At 35.9% G+C, this 22,231-nt stretch overlaps 1 protein-coding gene across 1 annotated transcript in view; it reads right to left on the reverse strand.

The window, feature by feature from the left end:
* The window catches only part of WDR17 (WD repeat domain 17), a 53,252-nt gene that overhangs the window by 17,395 nt on the left and 13,626 nt on the right, over positions 1-22,231 (reverse strand). Inside the window, exons 2-16 of the mRNA XM_005415543.2 lie at positions 21,042-21,170; positions 19,854-20,037; positions 17,851-18,081; positions 15,878-16,129; positions 15,017-15,139; positions 14,505-14,692; positions 13,091-13,259; positions 10,983-11,074; positions 6,588-6,670; positions 5,606-5,692; positions 4,724-4,888; positions 3,656-3,858; positions 3,370-3,519; positions 3,126-3,256; positions 1,157-1,282 (exon numbers count right to left, since the gene is read on the reverse strand). Of these exons, the coding sequence (XP_005415600.1) occupies positions 1,157-1,282; positions 3,126-3,256; positions 3,370-3,519; positions 3,656-3,858; positions 4,724-4,888; positions 5,606-5,692; positions 6,588-6,670; positions 10,983-11,074; positions 13,091-13,259; positions 14,505-14,692; positions 15,017-15,139; positions 15,878-16,129; positions 17,851-18,081; positions 19,854-20,037; positions 21,042-21,164 (2,307 nt within the window). The 5' untranslated portion in view covers positions 21,165-21,170. The remainder of the gene's footprint in view (positions 1-1,156; positions 1,283-3,125; positions 3,257-3,369; positions 3,520-3,655; positions 3,859-4,723; positions 4,889-5,605; positions 5,693-6,587; positions 6,671-10,982; positions 11,075-13,090; positions 13,260-14,504; positions 14,693-15,016; positions 15,140-15,877; positions 16,130-17,850; positions 18,082-19,853; positions 20,038-21,041; positions 21,171-22,231) is intronic.

Raw genomic sequence — 22,231 nt, forward strand, 5'->3', positions numbered from 1 at the left:
TAAAGCTTTCAAACAAGATTCTGAGTCTGCAAGAAGGGGAAAAAGTGCTTTTAATTAATGTGAACACTTAATCCAGATCCACAGAATGACCAGCAATTACTGTAGTTACTCTAGGTCACTGGAGTTATAAATGCATGAAATCATTTTGCAGGGTTAAACAGACTGCTGGCATTGCACAAGTCAAGATTTAATGTCTTCTCAGGCTAACTGGCTGAGAAAACTGTTTTTTTGGACACATGGACACACAAACAGAGCTTCATAGGATTATCAGTGCAGCTGCCATTATTACAGTTAACAACACTAATAAGCTTTAATCACTTGAGAGTCATAAGGAACATAGGACACTTTAAAAAAGCCTGTGATTTTACAAAAGATACAGCATGTAAAAGCATACAATAGGTGATACCTGGCAAGTATTAGCCCTGGGGCTGGGAAGTGCATTTCCTGATCCATATCAGTAGATGATCTTTCCTCTATTTACAATCCAGTCACTAGAGTATGGGATTCTTTAGTACTCCTAAGAAATTCCTGACAGAATGATGAATCTTCATATTCTACACAAACTGTGTATCTGGTTACATATTCATAAATGCAGCTACTAATTAATTTATGGCCTAATACTTGAATTTCCTTTTCTCATCCAAGTCACTCTTAAACTGTGTATCTGTATTAAGGACAGTTTCTTGCCATTCTTTCTTCCAGAGAGATACAGAACATATTTCTGATGACTCTTCCCCATTTTCAGACATTAATTCCTCTCTGTCTGTGCATCTGAACATAGCTACACACTTCATGTTTATACAACAAATAATTTGGCTTTACTGAACATAAAAGTACAGGGTATATAATAGGCAAGACAAATCGCTTCATAGCTGAAACTCTAGTGATGATTGCTTGCAATTGATTTTAATTGTTTTGAAATTGCTTTTCTAGTTAATAACTGTAACCTAGAATTTTAACATTGAGTATACATGAAATCACAGACTCAGCTAGATGCTGTTGTAACAGACTAGTGTTGCAGTGAAGAACTGGTATTGCACAAATATCTTTGGATATGAAGTTGTGACCATTTGTAAAGCACTGAATGTTATTTTTAAATAGTGAAATACTACATGGACTAACAACCATTTTCACATACTGTTTGTGCTTCACTTACCAGTCTAAATCTAATGAGGTGTTTCATATGCATAATTCCTTTGCAGTAGTTTTGTGGAAGCAAACTGTCATCCTGTCCCTTTATTACAGCAACCAAATCCCATAAATTTTTGCTGCCTCCTGGAGGCTAGAATTGTTAGGGAAGAAGAGTTTTATTACAGTTATGTTGAAGAGAGAAACTTGAACTTATAAAGATACTTATAAAGAACTTATAAAGATATAAGTGGGAAACATTTGTCAGTCAACTCCAAGAAATACAATTTCAGACAATTTCACTATTAGAACCTTTATTATGAAAACATAAGCTAGTTCAAGAGACTACATGTCCTTCAGACTTCTTGAAGGCTATAAAGATACAGTGAGATCCATGAACCTATTTGGTTATGTATGGACATAGCTGAGGGCTCACCATTAGTTTTCCCTTTTGCTCTCAATAAATGCAAGCTATCTTGTGTCTACTGCTGGCACAAACCAACAGTCAGCTGCTGCCATGCAGGAGCTGACCCAGGACTTGTTTACTACTTTCTGTAAAACAAAGGCATGGGCCAGGTAGAAAAGAGCTTCAAGACTTGACTCTCACAACCTGGTTTACTATCTTAATATTAAATCTTAAAATAGACAAATACAGTATAATGGTATAGGCACAAAATAATTTTTAAAAAACTAGATTTTAAGCATTTCTATTGGTTTAGCCTTTGGATCAATCCTTCTGTAGAAACAGGACAACAGTTTAACACTGAATGAAATCTAGAAGGGAGTGAGTATTCAAAAGCTTAAAAAAAGTCATTAAACCTTTGACCTAAAGAAGCTTTTCTAAGAATAACAGGATCACAAGTTTCGAAGTCCAATTATTTCTGAGCTGGTAAAAAGCATAAAATCCTACTAGGGGAAACCTCACCCCGTCCCACTTCCCCCCCACTCAAAAAAAAAAAAATTGAGTACTCTCTCTTTTTTCTGTCCACTAAAACTCTTATTAGACTCCTCATAGTTTGGCACAATACCTCATTTTCTGGACTCAACAAGCACTGACTATAGCTGATCAAAAAAGCTTTTGTTCTTGGAAAATTCTAGTATTCTTGAAACAGTTTTACTGTCAAATCAACAAAGGAAATCAAAATTTACAACTTCTGTAAAACAAGGAATTCCATAAATATATTTTTAACAAAAGAGAAAATGTCTAAGTTTGAAATTGAGAAAGATTGTTTCATCACTTCTAAATTATACACTTCAATTTAGATAGAACTCCTACCAAATATTTTGGATGAACTAGGTCTTTTCAGATCAGTGTTTTGATTTAAATTATAACAGTGTTTGACACAGGTTTCATTAGTAGTAGAACCTTTAGTTCCAAGTAATTTTGTCCTTGTTGTACCTCAAGTGCAGCTCCTATTCAGGTAAGAACTCACAGGAACCCATATTTTTTAACTCATTTGCACTGAGAGGCTGCAGCAGTTTATAGAAAATATTACTGTGCAATGGAGAAAAGGCAGTAGATGGATACTGAGGTACAGGTCATCTGGATCTACAGTTCCTAAAACATAAAAAGCAGTTTGGGCACAGACAATGGGGCAGTTCAAAACTTATCAGTAATGAGGATGTTCTTTTAAAAACTCTAATGCAGTTTGATTAAACACTTAATTTCATTTTCTTCAATAGTAAATTGCTGTCAAATTAACCTTTCCTATAGAAAATGATATTATTTCACTAATTTAACTTTGCAAAAGTTGGTTTGTTTTTTGCGAAGATAAATTAGTGAAATTTGTTTTTCACTACTGACAAACAATTCAATCATGGACATTTTTATTTGCTGACCTGTTAAGAAATGAACTTATTTCTGTCTATTCTCTGAGCTTCCTTCAAGAAAGAGAGAAAAAAATGGTAGAGAAAAAAGAAATCTCAATTTTGGATATTGACTTCAGAAAAGAAAGTCATGCACATTGACAATATCCCTAAGTTTGCAGAATACTTACTGAAAAAAATTCTGAAAACCACCTTAGTTTTTTTCCTTGAGGACTTCCTGACAATTTTTCCAATTCTTGTTTAATATCCCTGGAAACTTTACCACACAGCAAAGGAGGAGCTCCAGACTCCACGGCGCGATCTAACACACAAAAATATATACATTTGTATATGAAATTAAAATAAAAAACAACCAAAGGAATAGGAATGTTAACATAAAGAAAATTAAAACAATGTTTTATACAATTTGCTTACCTGTATTGCCAATAATATCATCCCAACATCTGTCTGTTATGATATTTATGTGTAGAGGGTTTATAAGAGGTGTCAATGACCAGAGCCTCACAGTGGAATCACGAGAGCAAGATGCCATAGTAAATGGACGACTAGGATGACACGTTAATCCTAGTAGAAGGGATATTTAAAAATGCAATCAAATAAATTTATCGAATAACCTGTTTGATTAAATTACGTTATACATTTCAAACTCTATTAGAATGCATTTCAATACAGAAATAAAACAAATTTTAAAAGATATTACCATATACATCTGCGCCATGATCATAAACTGTGTCCAAACATGTTCCATCTCTTGTGTCCCAGACTCGAATTGTATAGTCCCAACTGCCAGATATTAGAAGGTAAGGAATTTCGGGATTCCACATCAGTCCCCGTACTGGAGCTGTATGTCCACTAAGAATATTTATACAAGCATCTTGTGTATAATCCCATATCCGAACAGTACTGAAACAGGATAAAAGAGAACAATCTACATCAGATCACCTATTGAAATATAATCATCTCTCTACTTCAGCAATATTTTAAGCTTCAAATTTATCAGAATGTTTATTTGGGCTCAAGGAGTTGAAGTGAAAGGGCTGGCAACTGGTCAGCAGCAATGCTCATCAGGGTTCAATTCTAGGGCCAGTCCTGTTCAATGTATTTTATTGTCAAGAAGTCTGCTATCAAGTTGTCTTCTTTCATAAATCACTACACTATGAACTAATGGATTTTTCTTCAAGCACAAACCTGTAATGAATGATAACGGGAAAGCAATAGAAGCCAATACTCCAAACTTCACAAAATATCCTTTACAAAAATACCTTGTATATTCTGCAGGGAAGTGGCTTAGAATCATAGAAAAATGCTTCCTTCTGCTTACCATGGACTGATATGCCCTCCCTCAAAAGCAATGGCATCAAACCAAAACAGAAAGATCCAATACTCATTAAAATTCTCTGCAGATTCTACTTAAGTACACTTTTGAAAAATATCAAATAAGGGCAGGTCTTGCATCTGTTTCTTCAGACATAATGTAAGCATATGGTATCCTCCTTGTGCTATTCCTTGCAGTAACAGTATCAGGCACTGAGCCTACTTTTGGGAAAGCATATGGAAACTTGCACTACTGCAGCAGTTGTGACTATTTTAGATAATGATCCTGCTGTCCAAATACTACATAAAGCTAAGAGCAGAGCTAAAACCTAGATCTGAACAAGGGAGAGATTTAGATTATTAAGTTTTGACAACACCATTACAAGCAAAGATGTAAGTTTCTCCAACAGTCCTGCTTGAGTTTTTAAGTTTCTAATAGTTCAGAAATACTCACCCATCATCAGAGCCACTGCAGAGGATTCCTTCTCTGAGAGGAGACCACCGTACATGAAACACCTTTGCAGTATGCCCAGTAAAAACTTTCAATGGTTGATCAGAGCTGGTTGCCAAGTAGTAAACACGAACATTTTTATCCTCACAACCAGTAGCTATCATATCTCTGCAAAATAAAAACAGCAAAATCCTTAGTCACAGAGATGATAAATGCTTCTTTAAATTTAAACAAAATATGATGTGCAATTTGCAATTATTTTTTTTTAAATAGCAATTTTTTGCTTCTCCTTCATCTCTTCAAGATGTAGCTATTGATAACCTGATTAAAAAAACTAAATCAGAATAAACCTGATAAAGATCCTTTAGTTGCAATGGGGAATATATTTGCACTCGTTTGACTATGCATCCAATACATTACTATTATTAAATCGAATTACTAGAATTTTTTTTTACAAAAAGCTCTCATGTCATTATTAGGAATTATCTACAAAATCTATATGTGATCACAATGTATTTAGTTGTCTGCTACATTTTCACCTTAGCAGTCATTTCAAGGACACCAATCTACACCTCTAGACCCCTCTTTCCTGGTAGTGAATGTCCTCCCCCCCCCCCCCCCCCATTATAGATTCAGCTAGATAATTTTTTTTTTTCTCATCAATATGAAATTATCCTCCTTTGAAAGTTAAGAAAGTTCATGGTAGTCAATGAAATATACTACTGGGAAGAGTGAGCTGCAATAAGTATAACCTACTTTGGAACAGATATTTTCAGTGTTTTACTATCACAGTGAATATCACATTCTACATACATTTGTGTTACTTTACTGGCAATCAATTTAAATAGTAAATATCGTCAATTCTTTGGGTTAATTTTTACTTACTTGTTGTTTTGACTCCAATCACAGCCAAACACTGCAGCTGGATGTTTGTACTTGTGAAGAACATTGCCATCGATGGTTCGAATAATACTAAAAACAATTACAATGTGATATTATAAGGAAAAGTACATTCTGGGTAGGCTATCAAAAATTAGCTTTTACTCTGTGCAAATAAACCAGAGAGCAAAAATATATACACAAAGAATCAGAGAAACAGCCACAAACAATATCAGCCCCTCAATCACAACATTTAACTGGATGTTGATTGTACAACATCTAACTTCACTTCAGTTATCTATGTTTCTTCAGAGGGGCTTTAAAGATGTTCATTGTGGTACATATTTCTTGAAAGGATCTCACAGTCCAGAATCAAAGCTGTAGTCATGGCTTTAAGGTACAAATAGATTCTTTATGAATTAAAAAGAAAGGTAATTGTTTTCTAAAATTTCTGCCCATTATGTTCAAGCTGGAATGACACAGGTAGCAGAGGAAACAAATGAAGAAAGATTTTTAAGATGTACTGAAACACAATATATGCAAAATTGGTTTCAATGGACATTCATGCATTTTTAGAAAGGGGGTATTAAACTCCTGTGATAGTGCACTTGTAGTTATTTAATTCTAAAATACTACTTTTCAGTCCTTGAAACAACAAACTAAAAAGAATTTAAAAATAAGACAAGTAAAGTTGGATATCTTTTGAAAAGTGTCCTCTACAGATAAGAAACCTAGAAGGATATTCTTGTCCAAATAAAAATCACTATTTAGTTTCACTGTCAGTGTGTCTTAGACACTATTCCTTTTGAAAACATTTCCTTTATTTTTTTTAGATCATGAAAAATATACCCTAACAAGTACAGAAGAGTAATAGAATTTAAGTTTTGTCCAGTAAGAAAAGTTTTTAAATTAATTACTGAGAGTACTGTCAAAATTTATGGACTTGAGAAGTGCATTTAGCCATTTTTTTTCTTCGAATAACACTCACCAAAATCCATCACTGCTGCAGGTTGCTATTCTTTTGGAATCTTTATGACTCCAGGCAATGCAGAAGATTCCATTCTTTCCATGCTTCAAAAAATGCAAAATACCTATCAATAAGAAATAATTCACCCCTTTTTCTCTCATCTATTGACTCATCTTTTTTACTTTATTCTCCTATGGTCTTCAGCCCTTTTCTCCCAGTACAGTATACTGTACAAAACCACATTATACTGAGTACTCAGTATAAGCTGGATGTTTGAGAATCCAAGTCCAAAACATTGGGACTATGGAGATAAGTAGTAAAACCACTGTAGCCTCCAGGATCTAAGAGACAAAACTGGGTCAAGCTGAAGAATGAGCAATCCATAACTATAGAAACCTGAAAGTTAAATAAACAACACTGCGGACAATCGAGAGGGGCCTTTGGGCCTTGGGGCGACAACGTGAGGGATGTGAAGCACAAGTTGTGTTCTCTTCTGTCCTGCCAGTTGCAGGGAATGAAGTGGCAAGGAACAGGAAGATCATGCAGATGAACAACTGGACCCAATGCTGGTGCTTCCAGCATGGTTTTGGGGGTTTTGATCATGAGTCAGTTTATACAACACCAAGCCTGCTGGCAACAAATGGGGTCCAGCTGTCTTCAAAGAGAAAAAGAATTTTAGTTCAGGAGTGCATGGGGCTCACTGTGAGAGCTTTAAACTAGTTTGGAAAGAGACCAGGGCCAGGCTTGCCAGAGAGAATGTGTAGGGCAGGAGAGAATCATAGAAACCACTCTAGTAGCATTAGGAGGCTTAAGAGGCAGTACCTGGAGCAAGCACAAGCACTCAAAGACATAATCACTAGACAGGACTACAGGGAATCCCTTGGCACCTCCACTAGGATGTAGACAGAATCATATACTTCTATTAGGCGCCTGTACCTCAACACATGCAGTATGGGGAACAAACTGGATGAACTAGAGATCTGTGTGCAGTCACAAGCCTTTGCACTGTGATTACAGAGACATAGCTTGCGTGGGATAGCTTGCGTGACTGGAATGTTGCCACAGAAGCCTACATAATGTTTAGGAAAGACAGGCCAGGAAGCCACATAGGTGCAATTTCCCCCTGTGTGAGGCAATACTTAGGATGTATCAAGCTCTGTGTTGGGCTGGATGATGGGCAAGTCGAGAGCTTATGGTTTGGATAAAAGACACTGTTGTGGGTGTTTGCTATAGTCTGCCTGATAAGTAAAAAGAAGTGGATGAAGCCATCTACAGCCAGCTAGAAGCAGCCCCAAAGTCACAGGAACTAGTTCTTGTGGGGCACCTTAACTACCCTCACATCTGCTAGAGAAGCAACACAGTGAAGCACAGAGACCAAGAGGTTCCTAGAAAGCGGTAATGACAACTTCCTGCCACAGGTAGTGTAGGATCCCACAAGGAATGTTTTGCTGCTTGAATCTCACACCACCAGAGAAAGCCTTGTGGGAGATGTGAAGGTTGGGGGCAACCTTGGCTGTAGTGACCATTGAGACTGTGGAGCTCACTGTCAGGCAAGGTGGAAGCAGGGCAGCAAGATACAATCATGGACTTCAGCAGAACTACCTTTAGTCTCTTCAGGGATTTTCTTTGAACAGTTCCATGGGAACACACCTTGCAGGGAAAAATGGTCCAAGAGAACCAGTTGATATTCAAGGATCACTTCCTCCAGGCTCAAGAACAATGCACCCTGAGCATTGAGCAAGAAACTGGAAAAAGGGGGCAAGAGATCTTCATGGATGACCAAGGAACTTCTGTCATTACTTAAGTGCACATAGGAAATGCACAGGAGATAGAAGCAGGGTCAGGTCACTTAGAATTAATACAGAGAGGCTGGCAGAGTAAGTAGAAAGGAGATAAGGAAGACAAAGGCTCATCTGGAATTAAATCTGGCCAAGGATGTCAAGGACAACAAGTAGCATTTCTTCAACTCCATTAATAACAAAAGGAAAACCAAGGGTAATGTAGGCCCATTACTAAATGTAGGGGGGACCCTGCAGAGGATGCAGAAAAAGTAGAGTTATTGAATACCTTCTTTGCAACAGACTTCACTGACAGAACCAGCTCTCAGGAGTCTCTGACTCAAGGGACCAGCATAGAAGCATGCTGGAAGACTTTCCTTTGATCAAGATGAACTGAGTTAGAGAACACACAGACAAACCTGACATCCAAGGTTCATGGGCCCTGACAGGATACATCCAAAAATGCTGAAAGAGTATCACCACAGTGAGGCTGCTCGTGGTCATCTTTGAAAGGAAGGCTGTGGCAATCAGGAGAGGTGTCTGAGGTGAGGACTGTAAGAAAGCAAATGTCACTCCAGTCTTCAAAAAGAAAGAGGAAGACCCAGGGAACTGCTAACCAACTAGCCTCACCTCAATGGATGATAAGGGGAGAGCAGTGTGTATTGCTCACCTTGACTTCATCAAGAATTTCAACACTGTCACTCACAAAGTCCTCAGAGTTAAACTCAGGAAGTGTGGACTGGATGAGTGGACAGTGAGGTGGATGGAGAACTGGCTGAACAGCAGATCCCAGGGGGTTGTAATCAGTGGCACAGGGTCTAGTTGGAGGCTTACCACCAGTGGTGGCCTCCAAGACTCAATACCAGTCCCAGAATTGTTTAGCTGGTTCATCAATGACTTGATGAAGGTGCAGATGCATCCCTAGAAAGTTGACTGATGACACAAAGCTGGGAGGAGTGGCCAATACCCCAGAGTGCTGTGCAGCCCTTCAGAGGGACCTTGGCAGGTTGGAGAGATGAGCAGAGAGGAACCAGCTGAAATTCAACAAAGGCAAACACGGCGTCCTGCACCTGAGGTAAAATAAACTCACATACCAGCACAGGCTGGGACTGATCCAGTGGAAAGCAGCTCTGTGGAGAAGGACCTGGGGGTTCTGGTGGACACCAAGCTGTCCATGAGCCAGCAGTGTGACCTTGTGGCCAAGAGGACAATGGTTTCCTGGGGTGCATTAGGAAGAGCATTCCAGCAGGGCAACAGAGGTGATCCTACTCTTCTACTCTGCCCTGGTAAGGACGTATCTGGAGTATTGTGCCCAGTTTTGTCCTCCTCAGTTCAAGAGAGATATGGAACTTGGGGAGAGGGCTCACTAGGGGTCAACAAAAATGATTTCTCTTACAAGAAAAGGCTGAGAGAGCTGGGACTACTCAGTCTTGAGAAGTCACAGCTGAGAGGTGGTCATCAATGTTTGTCAGTATCTGATGGGAGCGTGCCAAGAGGATGGAGCCAGGCTCTGCTCAGTAGTGCCGAACAAGAGGCAGTGGGCAGAAACTGAAACACAGGAAGTTCCAACTGAACATGAGAAGTACTTCTCTATTGTGTAAGTGACCAAGCACTGGAACAGATTGTACAGAGAGGTTGAGGAGTCTCCCTCTCTGGAGATATTCCAGAACCATCTGGATGCAATCCTGTGCAAAGTGTTCTAGGATGACCCTGCTTGAGCAGGGAAGTTGGACCAGATGACTGCCTGTCATCTGGTCCCTTCCAACGTTAACCATTCAGTAATTCTGAATAAAGGTTAGTTACTTGTTGGAATAATGAAGTATGTGGGCATGAAAAATTGTGGTATGAGAAAACTTAATTGGGATGTGTATCAGGACCAGTATTACAGAAAAGATATCTAGTAGCACAAATGCCAATATCAGTATTAGAATGCCAGAACTCCTGAAGGTAGCTATATTTGTTTTCTGCTCGTGCTTCTCCTCACTCCCCCACCTCTCTTCTTAAAGAGCATCCCTTGTACATTGATGTGGATCCTATACTTAAATGATTATGTCTCTATAATCTGAAGATCACAGCTATATACTGGGAATAGACAAAACAGTGTAAAATACTACAGCATAACATTACACAACTCCTTCTGCCAATAAAAATTATGCTACTATTTCAGGACTTAAAAATGCCTAGATAAATTTCAGGTAATACAAGGCAAGCCACTAAATGATTTATACTGCTTAGTGTGCTGCAAAATTGAGCTTTATTGATCTAGACTTCAGGTACTGAAAGTTTTTTCTGGCCCTTATGTTTGAAAACACAGAACACAGCTTTCATTTTTACACTGAGTCTGTATGTCCATATATGTTTACACAGTTAAGGAATTAGCAATGCTTTTGCCACGTATCCCTACAGAGCCAATTTTAAGGTAATGGAGGTCATCTGGTACTTCACCACTCTCATATCACAAACCCAGTCTGAAGAACTTCTGCCACATAGGTAAACTGGCACCTAGATAACTCCATAGATTTTTATACTATAGCACCTTTTAAAAACAATGTACTTTGGCCATCTCTATTTATGGACATTAGAGGGAAAGACTAACTTACGTATCATATAGACAAAAAAAGTAGTTATCTCATCTTACCTCACTGAATCTAGTTATCATTTTGCCTTTTCTAACATCCCAGATAAAGCCACCATTTCTGGATGTTCCACCCGCTATGCAGTTCAGATTTCCTTTAAAGAGAGATGTTTGTAAAATATTACAATTATTATAAAATCACAATATTGTTTGACAGTGGTTCCACTTTAAATTGAAGAAATGTAATATGAACATAAGACATCGGTGGTACATGAACATGAGTTTTCCATAGTTTAAGGCCAGCATTTGCTACTAAGTCACAAACATCAATTTCAGTGAAAGCCTGACCTGTTTTTCTACATTCCTGTTTTGAGGAATGGTCAAATAAAAATTGTACTCCTGTAAAAAGTGTCTTAACGCCTGCTAAAAGTCTTGCATGTGAGAAATTAATGATCATGATGCATATGACTCAACCTGAAAGAGAAGCAACCTCAATGTTTCAACCCTGAAGTTGTAGCAACAGAAGCACTTTCCTTTAAATTTCCCTACATATAAAGACAAATCATAAAAAAGAGAGAGAACACCTAACAGTATTTTGCTTCCTTGCTCTTGCACCACTGCTGCACCTAAGAACATCAAGAATGTACCTGAATCTGCAACCACACTCTACAGGGTGGAAAATCTGAGTACAAAACTCCACAGTGAGAACCGGAAAATTCAATTCAGGTCTAATCCAAAAGCCACCCAAGTCTCCTCACCACAGGGACTCTCTATCCCAATACAGCTATGCTTTTTATTAAACAGCAGATTTATAGGAAAGTTTTGACTGTTATTTTATTCCAAGCTTGAGAGGGAGAAAAGACAAACTATGCAGGAGGAGTCTAGCAAGGTAAATATATAAAATGGAAATAAACTTGGGTAGGAGAATGATGGGGGAGAAAAAAGTAAAGAGGAGTAATCACTTTTTTCAAAGGTCTGAGACCAAACAAATGGGGGCATGCTTACATGCTCAGATTACATATTAGGAACAAAGTACAAGGCAGATAGGAACTGTCTGGGAGTAAGGTGAAAGAAGCACCAGAAGTTCTGGCTGGGAGGCACAGGAGCTTTTGGACAGGGTGCTAAGGAACAAAATTGAAGCCTGTACTTCCAATTTACTTTAAACAAACAAACAAACAAACAGAAACACTACAAGCAACAAACCTACGTCCCTCCTGCAGCAAATAAGCTGTTGATTCAATGAGAGATTCAACTACTGAATTTAAACTTCAAAATTAAATTACTTTAAACTTCAAAATTAAATTAAATTAAAAAATTAAATTACTTCAAAATTAAGAACAAGCACTGTATTTCATATTGCCATGATTTCCATAATAGCAAGAAAAATTATTTGTGAAGATGTATACAAGGTGCAAGAGACTCTCTAAAATGAAAAAGTACAAATTTATTTCACATATGCAGACTACATTAAGCTTCCCACCACAGTATTTTTCTTCTGTCAGTTATTATTTCTTAAGAGTTTAAAAGTGCAGATGAGAAGAGAGAGGTGAATTATTGGGATTTTAAAAAAATACATCTGCTGTCCAAAGAAATAAAGCATGACAGGGAAGTCAATTTATTGTCAACTATTGACAACTATCAGAAGTGTATTTTCAGGAACACCAAAGGGGGTTACAGAACAGCTTTGTAAACAAAATTTCCCAGTGAGTCCAGTGATTTGTCTAAGAAAAAGTAGATGCTTTGCAGAAAAGACACTTCCTATTCTAATAAGGTTAAAGCAGAGTTCTTCAGTGATTACTCCTACACAAAGAAGGAAGAAAAAGAGCTAAATACATATGTTCCACTATTTCAGCACAAAATATAATCTGAATTCCTTTAAGTAGCTGCTTCTCATGCAAAGCAGGACATTTTGGCATCTGCATAATGCCATGTTAGAAATGTTCCAGAGACTTTTCTCCCTCCATTCTGAGTATGAAATACTGTGAGCATTACTCAGAAGGGTAAGCTTCAGCAAGGTCTGCAGCATTGAATTCTACTGGTTTCACAGATAATTAAGTTTTGTTTAAACCTTAGAAGATGCCTTTCTATATAAAACTAATACTTTTATATGACAAATCGTGCAGTTAATGCTAATTCAAAGAAAATTTAGACATACAGCAAAATATTCTTACCTGGAGCCCAAGAAATGGAATAAATAACCCCCTCATTACCAGGAGATGTATAAACTGCTGATAAAGTATTTATGTCCCAAACTTTTATTGTGCCATCAAATGAAGCTGTAGCAAGAAGATCAGGGTTATCAGGTTTGAATTTGCAATCAAAGATGGTCTCAACATGTCCCTTAAATGAAACAAATATTTAATCCATTTTTATTACATTTCATTTTCTTCCCAAGTCCAACTCTAGATCAAACTCTAAAATACATTGCATTTAATTTTATTGTGATGTCAATTAAGAGTTCCAAAACCCTTTTATATTTAGGCTTATGAGTCAAAACAAAAGGCATAAAATAACTTAGATTATAACATGCTCTTTCATTGGTTATAATTAAAACCAGAAAAAATTCTTTCCTGGGTAATGCAATGCCAGGAACTTGTTAGCATCTTCTGTTCAAAATATGTTGCTAAAATATTGAATTTAAAAAACTAAGCAAGAAAAAAACAACTTGATTTTTAAAAACAAGAATAGTTTTTCCCTTTTGGTAAAAAGTACATGATTGAAAAAATAAAGCTCTGTATGATGAACATGTTCTACAAGTTGTCTAGTGCCCCACTGAATATTCTGTGTTTCTAGATACAGTCTATGCTGTATTGCAGCTTAAACTTCAATCCATCAGAGTTTTAATGTATCAACTGGTTGTTTTTCAAAACATGCATTTGTAGAATTTAAGTTGATAAATATATGAAACACAAGTATCATGTAAGAATTTTTTTAAGCCTTAGTTGCTTTACAGGATGAAATCCAATAAAAATGGAAAGAGAAAACCAACCAGCAGCCTCTATTCAAATGCATATGGGACTACAGCTGAAAATTGCTTGGGGTTTTTTTCAGTGAAAAGGGAACTTGGAAAGAGAAAAAGAGAAATATCCTCAAGAACCTCAATAACTAAAAGCCTGGTGAAGAAAAGGGTTACCTAATATATGTTAAACCTGTTTCTGAATTTCAGGTTCAAAGAAAATTTAATAATTCTTTGTAATGTTAAACTGAGTGCATTCACCATATAGCTCTCTGATTTGACTCAAACTTTTATTCTGAATTATAGAAAACCCATTAGAGAAAATTTCTGAGAAGGTCATCAAACTAAAATTTCAGTTAAAAAAATAAACAAACTAAAAACAAGTCTGTAACTCTTTATTTCTGTTTTTAAAATACTGTCAGAATACCTCCAACAGAATTCAGTAATTTCAAATTAAAAATTACTTTAAACTTCAGAACTGTGATTTTATTTCCTAGAATTTTGGGCTCTTTTTAACAATAGAAACTGCTGTACAGTACTGCAAAGACTTCATTCTCCATTTTTTTGCTGTTAGAAGAAAGTGCATAAGCCAAATAAACTCTCTATTCAAAAACAGAGATGAACCATACCAAATCTCTAAGGAAATCCCACTTTTTGGCTCCCATGTCATAAAGCCCCACTCCACCATCCATGAAGCAACAGACGGTATGACCAGGAGGAAGAGAAAATGCTTGGTTTTGGGTTAAAGTTGGAGGAGGAACAGCCTCACTTGTTGAAGATGTATGGTGATTTTTAGTAGGATACTGTGATGAACATGCTTAACAATATAAAGCAAAAGACAAAGAGATAAGATTATTTCTTATTTCAATAATAAGTGAAATTATAAAGAGTAAAATGCTTGTATTCTAATAAGATTTAAAACAAAAGAAATGGAGAATTCCTACATGAAGCCTGGCCTACTAAAGAAGGACCTTATAAAGTACATGGTCCTTTATGCATTTGTCTAATCCACTAGCAGCAGAAGATACTTTAATTAAGAACTAAATAGCTGACCAACACTACAGAGATTGATCTGGACTCATAAATAAGGTTTTCTTAAGTTGCAGCCATTACAATGAATAACAATCAAAATTACACTTACACTTTTTTTTTGGAGGAGAACTTAGCACATGCAAGCCATGGAAACCAGTTTGCTTCAATTTAAAATTATCTACAGGTGTTGTACGTGAAACATTCCAAACACGCAGCACACCAACCTGAGAATCTGAGGTTTAAAAAAAAAAACAACAAAACACAGAGGTATGTGGTTTGAGGACTGATTTATACAAAAATACAGCAGTGAATTAAACTTCAAGTCCTAAGAATAATTTTATAAGCAGGCATTGTCAACTCCACAGAATCATAGAATAGTTAGGGCTGGAGGGAACCTCTGGAGATCATCTAGTGTAACATCCATGGCATCCTATTTATCCTCTATTCACCACAATGGCCATATCACTATTAACAACAATCATTATTAACATTAGCTTTTTAAACACAGATAAATTCTACCTCTATTTTATAAAGTATTCTGCCAGTCTTAATTTCTTTATTCATTAGTTCAACCTGAGCCACGTCTAGGGTGTAGAAAAGAGGCACGAAATAGATTACTTTCTTCTTTTAATTTTTTTAATTTCTGAAGTGGCATCAATTACTACAACGCATTTTTATTCCTATTCCCAAAGGAATTAATATATTTTTTGCTAAAGGGTGCATGAGGAAAATATTATTTAGCAAATTGTAGAAAGTCACATATTTATGTAGCTAAAACTTTTAAAACATGAAAAAACTGCTCAGTGTAGTTTTATTATTTTCTGGTTTTGTGTTATGGTCTTTTTTATGTACAATTCATGTATGGTTCTACTTTTAAAAATATTATGAAACATAAAAATCAAACTTCAATTTTTGAAGACTCAGCCCTGTATTTGTTATCTTTGTATAAATCAGGAAATAAAAGCCTTACCTCCAGTTATAAACATTCCAGGTGCACTAGAAACCCAGGCTAAACACTGAACAGATGCTGCTGCACTGGGAAAACTAAAAGTTGTGATACAGGACAGAGATTCAGAATCAACTAGTCGAATACCATTATGTAAATTAGCAACAAGAAGGTAATCAGTTGACAAAGGGTCCCACTCCAGAGCGGTAACTGGATCCTCTTCATCTGTTCCTTCAAGAGACTCTGGTCTTAAGACATGTTTCTGATTTTTAGAACCTTTAAAGTGTACAAGAAAACAGGTTATTTAAAAATTAAATCAAATACATACTTTCAATAGTTACAAGATTGGCAAACATTTTTTTTCCCTCTCTCCCTGAAACTTTCACGAGCCTGCTCTCTTGTCTGCAGCAGTGAAATTAATGAAGCTGTCTTGGCAATATTTGACTTAGAGTATTACTTTTTCTATCAGATTTGACTTTAATACAGCAGAAAACAGAAACAGCTATCAGATTTATAAACATAATTATATAGGAAAGGAAAGTATGTTAAATCACATACATTGTTCTAAGAATTTCTGTGAGTAAAGGTCTGCAGCACAGCATAAAATACAAGCCATTTGAATGCAAATAAATCTTCACACCACAGCATATACAGGCAAAATACAGGTAGTAAGAATCAGAAAAACACTGTGGCAGTAAAGGCTTATTCTGAAGAACTGCCTTTAGACTTTTTTTCTTCTTTAAAACTGTGTGTGCAATTATGAAGTGCTTATAGATTCTGCAGCCAAAACAGACTATCCATATCTAGTCTGACACCCGCAAAAAAGATTACATGTTTCACTTGATGATCCATATTATTGAAACCCATATTTTTTAATATTATGTTTATCTCCCACTTTTTATTATTTTCAGAGAGATTAATCTTAGTTGTATAAGACAGAGTACAGTCCAAATGAAATAGATCTGTATTTTTGAAGTTGTGATCTTATAACAAAAAAAATTACTGCTTTTCTAGAAATAAGGAATTGACACCTTCCATTATTCATAGATAGACTTCATGAAAAGTATCAGTCTGATAAATACTTAGATGTTATCATATTAAAACTGATTTACTCTTCCCAGTGCCAGTGCTAACTCAGTCAGCACTACAGAAGCAAGAGAATCTATTCTCTGTGACATCCTGTGCGACAACTTAGTAGAGTGAACTGAAAGAAAATAAAGTTTGCATGGCTGTTGGAGAATAACTCTACGTAAAATTAACACATTATTTAAAGAACAGTTTTTCTCACAAAGTTGAAAACCAATTTTTATACAAGGAAGAAGCAGACAGGAAAAAATTCAAATAGTCAGTCTAATACAGGTATCTGCCTTCGAAGAAAACGATGAAAACAAGTGGAATTTTACCTTGAAATGAGCGTATCAACATGACACCTTCTTAGCAGAGAACTAGACTATGTATAAAGTATGCACAAATGTGTGTGGTGGATTTCAGACAAAAAGAGATAAATATTTTCCCATCTATCCTCTGACAGAACAGAATCATGAAGACAATATTAAGTATGAGGTGAGATTCTACCTATAAAATTGCAGAGGATTCTAGAATATGAAACAGACGACTCCAGAACAAATGCAAAAATAGGAAAGTAAACAAAAGATTCAAGTCTTTTCATTCAGAAAAATAAAACTGCAGGAAAATATAGTTCAGTAGAAGATCATGGCTGTTACCATTTGCAAAAAAAAAATGTTTACTGCAGTTGTGAAAAAAATGCAGTCTTATCTTGGTCTCAAAAGGCAGAAGACATCAAGAAAATGCTCTAAATTCTGTATCTAAGAAGGAATATTTTTGTGATATGGAAGGAATAGGAATATTGTGAATCAAGAAAAAAATTTATGTATGTACCTATATTATAGAATCTAATTTTAAAAAGTGAAGAATTACATATGGAGAAACAAGAGATACATATATAAAACTAAATATTTTGTCATATGAGTTTTTACCTGATTGAAAAATAGAGAGGCTTCCATCCGTATGTCCAAATACCACCTTTCCTTTTTTCTTTGGATGCCATCTAAACAGACTGATATCTGACAAGAAACTATGCGCTTCTCTATGCACAGTTACCCCGCTGTCAGGTCCTGAGATAGTCCAAATGTACAGTGGACCTCTGTGTGACACAAATGCAACTGCATCACCTGCATTCCAGCACCAGCCAAGGGATGCAGGAATTCCTGAAACATACAGGTAAACCTTGTAAGAACCAGGACACAAAATTCAGGTAGTATTCCTTGACCCAGTATCAGCAATTGCCTTGAAAAACAGCAGAAATAATTTTTCTACATAGAAGTTGCTAGACTGAAATTTAGAGAAGTGTGTGAACATCTTACAGTGTAAAAGTAAACTAGACTTCCAGAAGCAGGAAATAAAATCATTTCCCAAATTACTTTTATGCTACTTTGATGGGCTGTATTTCATGATATCTACACTTCATCAGTGCCAAAGACAACCACACATTTGAAAGAGGATAAGCCTGATCCTGCAAACAATACTTTCATTCATTCAGAATTTCAGAATTTCATTCACTACTATGCTTTGCTATAAGTTATTTACTACTAAGATAGTAAAATACTGAGAATTTCAAAATGCCTGTTTTAGCAAAATACAATGAAATTTAGAGAGAAATCTAACAGAAGCAGACATTTTTGACAATATCAGATATTTTAGTTCTGTAATAAAAGGGAACTCTTGATAGCTTTCTTCTGGATACATGACAGTTTTAATTCCATTGTCTAACACCTAACTGTAGGCAGTCCCATTTAAGAATTTTGATCTTAATGTCTCCAACAGTCATAATCCTCATAACTTAATAATATGTGCCTGAAGGAATAAATTACAGTAACACAAATTTCTCAAGCCGAAAACTTAAAACTGTATTTAGACACTTTTATGTGGCAGTGTAAAAGGGACTAAAAGAGAAAGCAATAGAAGGTTTAAACATATTATCTTAATTTAGTTTCTAAAAATATTAAAATAGTAATAACACTTCATCATGTGGAGGCATCAGTGGAAGTAGATTTTTAAACAAGCCATGTATTGAAAAATAAGTACCAGCATTTATGTTTATGCATAAACTGATACAATATTTCTTTTGGAATAGAGTAAATCACTGTGGAGTTTTCTTTTGCATGATATGAAGATATAAAAGATTTCCAGAGGTATCCCTAAGTGCCCTGGAGAAAACAGAGTAGGGAGTCCCAAAATAGCTTGTTAGATCCTGAGATTCTAACTGTTCTTGGTTTGCACCCACTTTCCAAGAATGAAAATGTAGGAGTAAAGGATACCTGATGAGATTGACTGTAAGAACAGAAATATGGTACTGGTTTTGACTGGCATAAATCAGAACTGGATACAGAAATGTAACTGTAACACAGATGCTGAACCCCCCCAGACCTGTAATACAAGTCCTCCAGCAGTTTCAAGGCCTGAGACAAGATTCAAGTAGACAAGCATTAGAGTATTTAAACAAAAACTGTTGTTCACATTCACTGCTGATTTATACTTGAATCTGTTAAGGCTACCTTTTATTTGCTTTCACTTAGCTACAGTCATTGTGAAATATATTATTTTAAAATTTAATTGTTTATCCTTTTATACAGTGATGAAAATAATGTTGGTTTGGGGATTTTTTTCTCCCCTGCTCAACAAGAAATCACTAGCAAAGTTAATTCTTGAACTGGTTAAGTTCTTTAGAGAAAAAGAATAATGTCTTCACCAAATGCAAGATGGTTGAAGGCAATTTACTCAAACACACTACCATTATTTTCTAGAATCAACTGCAAAAAATCTGACAAGAATATTGTCAGATTGTGTTAGGCAATTATTATTGTGTTAGGGAATTGTTAAGACTCCAACCTACCAACTACAGAGTTTACACTATACCAAGTATTTCTCATACCCATGGATCAAGCTGTATGGATAAAACAGATCTCCATGTCTAAAATACCTTTTGTATTGTCCAGCTTGGCCACAACTTTCTGTTCATTCACATTCCATATGATCACTAAACTATCTGCACTGGCACTTGCAAACACGTCAGGGTTGTGGGGACACCAAGATATGGCTGTAATTGTCTTCTTGTGCTCAGACATAATCGCATGGAGCTTGAATTCATTGTATCGGTGATCCAGCTAAACAAATAGTAAAATTCATTTTAGAAAAGCATTTTTTTGTAAACTTATTTTAAATTCCTCTGGGTTGGAGAATACCTCATATAACAGTATTAGCGTTAATGGATGAATTTTTTGTACATTAAACTATTGCCAGTAACTCACATCTCAATAAATAAATTCTCATATATTTAACTTGGAAAGAAAGGTTGCCTGATATCCAACGATGCAAAAAACAGTTTTATGTCTATCTTCTTGTCACTTATAAATTATTATATTTCATTTAGAAGTGTACGCAAACCATCCTAAAATGCTTTATTTATAGGCATGGTAACAATAATTTAGTAATCTCCAAGGGGGTAAACAGGAAAGAGTATAAAAATGAGTTTGAAATCCTTCTCTTAAGTTGCAGTTAAGTTAGTACAGTTAAAAATACCTATTTAAAAATGCCCAAATAAGACATAGTAAATTTTGTTCATTTTAATCCTACTACGTATATAACTCTTAAAATAAAAGTAAGTACATCCTTTATTTCCTCACATATTTATCAATCTGAAAATTCTATGTCACATCATTTCTGTTTTTCAGTTAGGTGTTGATATACAACAACTGCAAACTTGAGAAGACCACAGTGCTGAGGTGTTTGGGCTCCAAATTAAATAAAGGTGGGTCACTGAATCTGCAACTTTGAACCATTTTAACCCACTGTGCAAAAGACTATTTTTTACTACAGCTTCAAATGGTATTGTTGAATTACTTCATTTCTCCCTCAGAACCCAGTCTTCTATCACTGAGCTTCACTCATGCCAAATGTTTGCTGCACTGTAAGTCTGTTTTCTAAAAATAATTCTTGACACACACAACTTCAAGGGTATCCTGAATGGAATATTGAGCTTTACGTACACATTTTCTCAGTAGCAACCATACTTGCAAAAGCATTGCAGAAACATTTGTTGAAAGGGTTCAAAGTGAGATCAACAACAATGTAAAAGTGTAACTAATCAGATAAAGAAGAATAATCTTACCTGATAAATATAAACAGCAAGGGTAGCACAGTAGGCAAATCTGTCCCCACTAGCAGCACATATATCCTTGTTCCAAGGCTGACATCCAGCAGCTAGAAGTCCCACTTGTTTCACATGTGACATTTTTGCCTTTAAAACAGAAATTCATTAGGCTCCAAAATGACAGAATATTAAAGAATAGAATAATGCATTTTTGTTCCCATAAATAATTTATAAATGTCTACTTTAAAAATATAACTCTCCTAAGATACAAATGAATGTATCTGAAATAAAGACAAGCAGATGTCCAGAGGCTTCAGTGCTACACAAGAAAGGGTGCCTAATACCATTCACAACAATCCAGTTGGAAGAAAAGGAGGGGGCAGGGGGTCCCGCCTCTAAAACCTTGAATACTTCTTGATTTGTACTAGCTGAAACTGTTCATCATGTCCATTTTCTTCTGTGGTCTGGTTCAATACTTTCTCTATTACAGTTTAATGCCTCCTCTGCTCTCCCATTCATCTCCCACTGACAGCCAGACAAAATAAACCATATACTAATAGTTTTAAGGAAAACCAACATGTAGAAAGGTCTTAAAACCACTTGCATAGAACAACTCTTTATCAAATTATCCTCCTTATTATAATCCTTTCTGGAGAAATTTTCTAAATACTCTAATTTGTTTCTAAATTTTCTTAATAATTACTGCTTAACAAAAAAATGTTGAAGTGAGCTGTGAAAAATCAAAAGCAAAGCTTAGGCTAACATTACAGCAAACTATGCTTTCTCTGTCCAAAACAAGTCTCACAGTACCAGCTGTGCTGAGAGTGACAAAACTGACTTCAACATAAAAATGCAATAAATGATTTGCTGGGCCAAACCAATTATTTACCTAGCCCCTATTTCATTCAGGATAACGTCAACACATTCCCTAGTAACAGAATGTCTCAGGGTCACATTTATGCTGTAGATAGATTAATGGACTGAGAGCCATTAGGTGGGAATATATTACATGGAATATGGAGGATGACATCTTTAGGTCAAAGAGCTAAGACTATAATCCTGAAAAAGGAGGAGAGATATGTTAAATTTACCAACTGTTAGGCACCATTTCAGGTTCTACAAAGGAACAGGAATTAACGAGAAATGAGACTTCAAAAGCAATCAAGCATTTTGAGGGAGCAGCTGTTGATGAAGTACAAGGGTTGGTT

This window comes from Geospiza fortis, unplaced genomic scaffold (assembly GCF_000277835.1).
Source record: "Geospiza fortis unplaced genomic scaffold, GeoFor_1.0 scaffold40, whole genome shotgun sequence".
NCBI classification, from domain to species: Eukaryota; Metazoa; Chordata; class Aves; order Passeriformes; family Thraupidae; genus Geospiza; species Geospiza fortis.